This window comes from Triticum dicoccoides, chromosome 7B (assembly GCF_002162155.2).
Source record: "Triticum dicoccoides isolate Atlit2015 ecotype Zavitan chromosome 7B, WEW_v2.0, whole genome shotgun sequence".
Classification (NCBI taxonomy): domain Eukaryota; kingdom Viridiplantae; phylum Streptophyta; class Magnoliopsida; order Poales; family Poaceae; genus Triticum; species Triticum dicoccoides.
In genome coordinates, this window is record NC_041393.1 from 614813668 (window position 1) to 614821347 (window position 7680).

General features: G+C 41.4%; 1 protein-coding gene across 27 annotated transcripts; it reads left to right on the forward strand.

The window, feature by feature from the left end:
* Nucleotides 1-448: 448 nt before the first annotated feature.
* On the forward strand, nt 449-7254 carry LOC119336357. 27 transcript variants are annotated; one of them, XR_005162393.1, is made up of 14 exons: nt 449-954; nt 1111-1681; nt 1854-1944; nt 2106-2156; nt 2816-2991; nt 3098-3181; nt 3631-3810; nt 3917-4023; nt 4244-4498; nt 4588-4657; nt 5691-5796; nt 6379-6487; nt 6794-6873; nt 6962-7254. XR_005162393.1 is itself a non-coding variant. In XM_037608361.1 (2 exons), the coding sequence occupies exons 1-2, from the start codon at nt 613-615 to the stop codon at nt 1186-1188; spliced, it is 420 nt and encodes a 139-aa protein (XP_037464258.1). In that variant the 5' UTR covers nt 449-612; the 3' UTR covers nt 1189-1277. The 27 variants fall into 27 exon arrangements, 1 of the variants encoding a protein (XP_037464258.1); XR_005162386.1 differs by adding an exon at nt 2495-2574 and having other exon boundaries at nt 1111-2156; nt 2884-2991; XR_005162394.1 differs by adding an exon at nt 5958-6129 and having other exon boundaries at nt 1111-2156.
* The last annotated feature ends 426 nt before the right edge of the window (nt 7255-7680 follow it).

Below are 7680 nucleotides of genomic sequence, written 5' to 3' on the forward strand. Positions count from 1 at the left end.
TTACTGCTTTGCTCAGTCCCTCTTATAGCGTTGTTAGTTGCAGGTGAAGTTGAAGATTGCCCCATGATGGACAGGATTATGTTGGGATATCACATCTCTTATTTAATTAATGCATCTATATCTAACATATAAAACCTCCTAGAGTACCCGTCGATCTGGAGGCATCGAGCGCGCACTGCGTTTTTTGACCGTGCGATCTAGTTATTCAGGCGGTAACAGTGTTTTTTTGGTCGCTTGCGTCTGGCCAGCCGTCCATTTTTTTCACGTCCATGGCCACTTCAGCAGAGGATGACGGGTGGGGTCGTTAGACTGTGGGGGCCAGCAAGCAGAGGTTGGGTTTCTCTGTACGCTACGTGAAGGTTGGCGGAGCGTGGGCAGTTTCTGATTGGCTGGCAACCGCGTGAACCGTAGCCCCAATCCACAGCCCCCACGCCCCTCTCTCCCCCTCCCCAATCAACAGCACCCACGCTCCTCCCTCCTCCCTCCTCCCTCCCTCACCCGCCGCCACGCTCCCTCCCACCTTCTCCTCCTCCTCTTCCCTAGAAGCCCGCCCCCAACTGCTACTCCTCCACCGCCTCGCCTCTTCCTCCTCCTCACCTTTCAATCGCTCGCATGCAGGTCACCCGACAACAGGGGCAGTCAGGAAGGCTTCCCAGCCTGATGGAGGAGCACGCCGCCGCCGCAGGCTGCCTGTCCCGATCCGCGTCCGTCCCGACGCAGCCTGGCGGATCTTTCTCGGGAGGCAGCGAGAGTTGCAGGCGCAGCGGTCGGCGTCCATGCGCTACTCAACTGGGTCGTCGTGGCCAGGCTCGGTCATGGCCTCCTGGGCGCGTCAATGGTCGGCAACGGCTCCTGGTGGCTCATCAATGTGGCGCAGTTCGTGTACGTCGTCAGCGGCTCCTTCCCAAAGGCGTGGACGGGGTTCTCGCCCAAGGCGTTCACCAGTCTCTGCGGGTTCGTCAGGCTCTCCCTCGTCTAATTAGTACCTACAGGCGCTCTGGTTCATACTTCCGTTGCTTCCTGGTGTATTTAGTATCTACAGACGAAATTCTTTCGTCACCCATCAACACTTCTGTTTTCTTCTGAGTAGGAGTGATTTTTGTGTTGCAGGCCATGGCCGAGCAAGAGGATTCCGCTGTTGTGCACGACCTGGTCTTCTTTTTCTCCGCGTTGGACAGCACCAGCTGAGCTATAGGTTATTCGGCTCTGCTGTATGAGGCAATAATGAATAAGAACAATATCAGCCTTTTAATGTGCAGGTTTATGACTGCATTACATATCTTGGTGGCTGGCTGTCCATGCCATTTCAGTAGTTCAATTATGCATTACCTGCAATTAGTCAAGTGATTAGTTATTACCTATAGTGTCTGGACCTTATTTGGTTTGGTCAATTTAGTCATTCATCGTCCATTTTTCTAAATTTATTGGTATTTTTAATATGTCATTTGTGTCAGCGCATTAATGTCACATCTTGTAATTGTTTATCTACCAGGAAATCATATTATTAAGATGTCTCTGTTACTAATGGATAATGAGTAAAAACTTCATTTATGAATATTATATGCAAAAACGTCTTCCTTTGTGCTGCCCCTTTGTCTTAGAAATTCACAGGGAGGAAGCTCTAGGATAGAGTGTTTGACTTTTCTTTTCTGTTTTTTTGTAGCATGATGTGATTATGCAGGTATGTCGTCATTCCTTCATTCACCATATGCAAATCCTGTTCTTCAATTTATTTTAATTTCCATGAGTGACCTGGCATTACTCTGATGCTATGCAAGCTTGGAGTGTAGAGTGAGTCAAATATGTAGTAGATGCACTAATTTGGTTCATTGCCTCGCTTCACCATTTTGTAGGTGCAAAACATTTTTCCCTTGTGCTGAATGTTTGCCACTGTTTTCCATTTTGCTCATTCTGATCTAACCAAACGGACCCCATCAATTTGAGGTTGTCATGCATGTAATGCTTGGATATGCCCTTATTTGGATCTAAATATATGATGGTTGCTTTTTTTTATCATTTTCATCTATATATTTCACTTGACTAGCCAGTTTCTATGTTTACTTCAGTAATGTGTAATTTGGTGTTCTTTTATATCTTCTGTACAGATGCTATTCAGTACAACCTTGATGTGCACCTTGACTTACATGGATAATCTTGTACGTAATTCCCTCTTTTATTGATGTGTGGTTTTATCTGTGTGATTAATTCCATCTCTTTTTACTTTTTCATGTTAGGTACTACATGTACTTTTTGTGATTTCAAGGGTAAACTACTAGCCAATTTTGGTACTAGCCAAATCAAAGATTTATGTCCTAAAAAAGATTTGCTCAGCTTCATGCAATTGAATTGTTATCGCATATTTACGAGCAAGCTCATATTTATATCTCCATGATCTCTTAACAGCGAGAAAAGGAAAGATAACGTGAACATCCAGTGAGCACTACTGATGCCATCATGGAAAACTCACTGCTCTTGTTTAATTTTGTTTATGTAGTCAACATTTTGATCAAAGGATTCTCACGTGTTAGAAAACTGTACTCACATAAATCTGAGTATTGGTCTATGGAACTGGAGGTAGTGAGTTTCAGTTCTTATGAATTAATGTTTCTTTATTTATTTAGAGCTTCTATTCAGATCATTGACGTTTGCATATCCCTGTTTGTAGTATCATTTTGTGTCTCATGTTATGACTGACATTTTTTTTCTCTACAACCTGTAAATTTCGGATTCAGTTTACTGATCTCTGAAAGTCATGTATAACTTGGCAGAAATGTTATCCCTACAAATTAGAACACCCTTATTCTTTATTTTGCAGCAACCATGTTGACAAGCTGGCATCTCTTTGTTCTATTCTATTGACTTCATGTGGCATTATGTATGAAGCACAAACCTTTCGACGCAAGGACCGGCATGGGATTTGGAGTGCTCAATGGCATCTTAATTGGACTTCTCAATCAGAGTCTAGGTTTCAACTCTGTTGGTTTCCATCAGGTAAGCATTGTTCTCTTTTCTGTCTGAACTTACAGAAAATGAATAGTCAATTCTTTTTGGTGCTGGAGTTGCAACCGTGACTGAAATCCTAATTTCTAAAAATAAGGTTGAACCATGTATATATTTGTAGAGCAAGTCGAGCGCATTAGTTGGATCCAGCTTCTTGATATTGCAGAGGACTCGTCAAAAGGTTAGCACTTATTCTATAATGTGGATCACATAAAAAATAGAAATTTTAGTTTCTGAAAATAGATTGAACCATTTATATATTTTTGGATAACAATTTACCTCTAATATCTACGTATAACTATGGGCTACACAAGGATAACCTGATTAATGATGAGATGATCTGTTTTCTACAGCTTGAATTGGCAAAAAAATTGTAATCAATATATGTCCCTACATCTTAACAAGTCATCCATTAATCACACATATCCTTTTTATGTGCTGGAGTTTTCTCTAGGTCACTGTACAAAATAGGCATCAATGCACTTTCAAACAGTACACTCACACTCATGATTCTATCTTCTTTAATACCTACTTTATGATTTTGACAGTTTATTACATATGTTCTGTGCAATTGTCAACTTCTATAATTCAAAGTTAATTGTATTTGTTGTGTTTTGGCTGCTCTAACAGATATACAGGGTTCTCGACTGGCTGGGAAGACTTGACAAGAGGCACATGTAAAATAGATAATCTCTTGTGACTCTCAAGATATGTATCCAGAGGCAAGTCAGGTCTCGGAATGCTGACTGAATATTCCATGGCCTTTGTTTTTCTTGCTAGGTGGATTACTACTTCCTTGGATGTTTTCAGGTTAATATTTCCTTGCTCCCCTTTGCCGGGAAGCATTCTCATCTTTCGTGTCACTTGCGTAAGATACAACATGCTAATGCTATCTTGGTTTGGTTTGCTCTTGCAGAAAATAAGTGAAATGTGCAGACCGACAACATGGACGGCAGGTCTTGCGGCTCTCAGCGCCCTCAACCCCCCACTGAACTCAATTTTGATCTCTCCTCTACTCTTCTGGTGAGTGGGAGCAGCATGTGGATATATTGAACTATATATTAGCTTTTGATTGGTTCCCATGAAGTACTTCGGAATTCATTATATAGTTGTGTCAGTGAAGATGTCGTAGATTTGTTAATATAGAGAACACAAAATTTTCATCTATATCTGTTGACCTTGTGTGGCATAGGTAAACATATTTTCCTATCTATTTCTATTCTTCAGCCTCTTTATATTTCAGGGTGGTGGTGAGAGCGGGTGTGAACCGGGAAAGGCGGCCATAGGAGATATATGATAGGAAAAGAATTGCTCTATGGCGCAAAGGGCGAGAGGGAGCCAACTATGATAGGAAAAGAGGATGCATGTAGGTAATCGCAGGGTGGATGCTTAATGTTGCTTATTCAGCAGGGGCTATCAACCTGTGATTATCTACATGGTATATCTAGCCCATCAAGGTCCTGCACATGGTATATCTAGCCCATCAAGGTCCTCCATGGTATATCTTTCTACACCACTCTTTGGCGCCGCCCAGATCTGCAGCTCAGATTTCCTTGTCTTTGGCTGACCATCCCTTTCTTTTGCAAGGCCATCGACTTGCTTTCTGCTCGGGCAGGATTAGATGCAACCTCCTGTTTGTGATGCAGTGCCGCCAAAGGTATCCTTCTCTCTGTCGCAATTCTAATTCTCCGCGATCGCCATCTACATATGCCTGCGATTACCTACTCTGTTTCTGCCCAAACAACATATCTACGTATGCTGGTGGAAGTGAGAGGGAAAAAGCTAGAGAGAAAGATAGCTATATAGCAAATGATAGGTTGTTAAATTCGGTTGCTACTCTCCTGTTTAATTAAATGTCCTATATAAGTAGTGTGATTGGTCTGTATGATACAAGGATGCTTTAAGGACTATTGATGTTGGATGAGTAGGGATCAAATTATGTGATGTTATTTCTCATTTTTTATGCCATGGTACTTTCTACATTTTTGTTTCCTACATCTCCAGTTCATTACCTTACAGTTTTTGAATATGTGTTTGTGCCCACTTAAGTATCTCCCAGGTTCTTTCATATTTCCAGTTTGTTTAGCAGTAAAAGGGGTTCTAGCAATATGGGGATTATTGCTGTTGGCGGAAACATAGTGTTCAATATGTTTGGTCGTAATTAAAAAGAGGGGGACATTCTTACGATGTACTTATCAGTTTATTGGACGTAGTTATTTGTTTACTACATTACCCTATAATTCTTGATCCTTCTCCATACTAGAAATCCAAATATAGTCATGGTTGTTGCTAGCTGGGAACAAGGCAGTCATATAAGGGGAAAACTTTAGAAGTTAAGCGGCCATAATTTAGATCATATGTAGCTTGTTTTCTTGTTGTTTTATTGAATTAGAGATATTTAGTACTTTGACTGTTTAAAAATGCAGAGCAGATATTTAGTATTTTGAATTTTCAGCTACATTTAGTCATGAGTTGTGAGATGCATATGATTTTGGCATCCTTCATAACCATTCATGTGATTCATTAGGTTTGGTTTGTCGCTGCTGGTACTTTCCGGCCATTTGATTATGTGGTAGAGTGTGCTTCCGAACTGCGCGTGGGGCTGGGTGTTCTCGGCCAGACCTGGGCGTCCTTGCTATCTGATCCATCTACCAGTATACAAGCTCATTTCCGTTCTTTCATATATGCAGGCTCGGATGCAGGTGCGAGTCAACAATGCCAGTAGTGAGTCGAGAGAAGTGGAGAAGAGGGTCCCTCCAGGCTCCATACATGAATGGTGTATGTCGAATGTCTTGGGTAAACTTTTGCTTTTCCTTCATTTCTTTATCTTCGAGTCATCATGCCAGTAGTGAGTCGAGAGAAGTGGAGAAGAGAGTCCCTCCAGGCTCCATACATGAATGGTGTATGTCGAATGTCTCGGGTAAACTTTTGCTTTTCCTTCATTTCTTCATCTTCAGTTGAAGAATCGTCCCTCCACTGTCATCTTGAAGGGTGGCATGCGGCAATGTCGGGGAAAGCAAGGAAGATGTTCTTGTACATCATCGAACATATAAACCCTGGTGGCCAAACTAAATGTTTTATATTCCTTTGGGAAACTTTTAACGAAATCCTCCCAAACAAATCATTCAGGTTAGAAGGAACAACTTTCACATAGAAAGCACATTGTATCAAACTTCAGATAAGTCTTGATGCACCCTTCAGGCTGCATTATTAATGCCTGTAATTTACCTAAGCTATCAACAAATGGTTAGTTGCCGAGTTTACATGCAGTTATGAAAGTTAGAGCACATACATGCTTGATTTTACTTCCTTTAATACAGGGCATTCTATAATTACTAAGAACTAATTTGTTGAAGTGTGCCTCCCTATTTTGTCCAGATAACTACTTCAGGTTAGGCGGGAGAAATAAAAAGGGTAACCATAGATATATGGTCTAGCATCACGAGGTTCAGGTTCCTGTTGTTGATCAACCATTGCTTTGCTCGAGGTGGGTTATGCTTGATTATGTTCTTCTTTGTATTTTTGTTCATGGCCTACACCGGTGTTATCATCTATTTTGTTTCAAAATTTTCAATGGCTTATTTTCATGTCCCAATACCACTTGAAATACAACTAAGTACCTTCTGACAGGACAATAATGTATGTATTTACCTATGGTTATTGTTTCCCATAAGAAACTTGACCATCTCACCTTGGTTTCCCCTGTATCTGACTTGGGACAGGTTTATGTGAGATTTGTTTTCCATTTTCTGTTTCTGTGGATGCTTAAGCTTAAGCTTTTGTTATTTGTTAGAGATTAAAGAAGACTGAAATATGGGCTCAAGCGATTGCTATGTCTGACCTACACAAGAATGCCAAGAAGTCCTCAGAGACGTAAGCCACGGCGCATGTTTCTGCCATGATTTCCTTCGGTTGGATTTTGTGGATTTAGGTGTTGAAAAATTATGGGCTGTGGATGCAGAATGAAGGACATGTACCTGCACTACAACGAGAGATCTGGGCTACTTCTTTGTGGCTTTCAAACTTGAAGTGTTTGTTTGGAAGTTAGTTTAGTTTTTTGTTTTGGATTCACAGCTTCTCACATGTACCATCCTCTTAGACCTTTAGATTTCCAAAGAAACTAAATGAAGATATGGTGGTATGGTCTCAATAGTACAACTTAAATCGTTCCATGCTTTATATTTGCTCTCAAATTTGCTCTTCAAGAATCATGTATCTATGTTAGATCCGGTGAGCTTTATATTTTCTCTGAAATTTGTTCTTGAAGAATCATGTATCTGTATTAGATCCGGTGAGAAAATGCATCTTACAAGCAGAGGATGCGGGAGTGTTGGCCACATTTGATTTTCGACTTGGGTGTCTAATATTCTCACAATACTTGGCTCCCTCTTGGCCTTTGCGCCATTGGCGCAACGAGTCTTCTAGTACTTGGTAAAGGGTGGAAGACATAGCCTTATGCCTGGTGCTTTGTTCCACTCTTTCCGCCCTAGTTTCCTCATACCGGTGTTATGTTCCTGGATTTTGCGTTCCTTACGCAGTTTGGTGATTTATGGGACCCCCTTGACAGTTTGCTTTGAATAAAACTCCTCCAGCAAGGCCCAACCTTGGTTTTACCATTTGCCTCACCTAGCCCTTTTTCCCTTGGGTTTCCGGAGCCCAAGGGTCATCTTTATTTTAGCC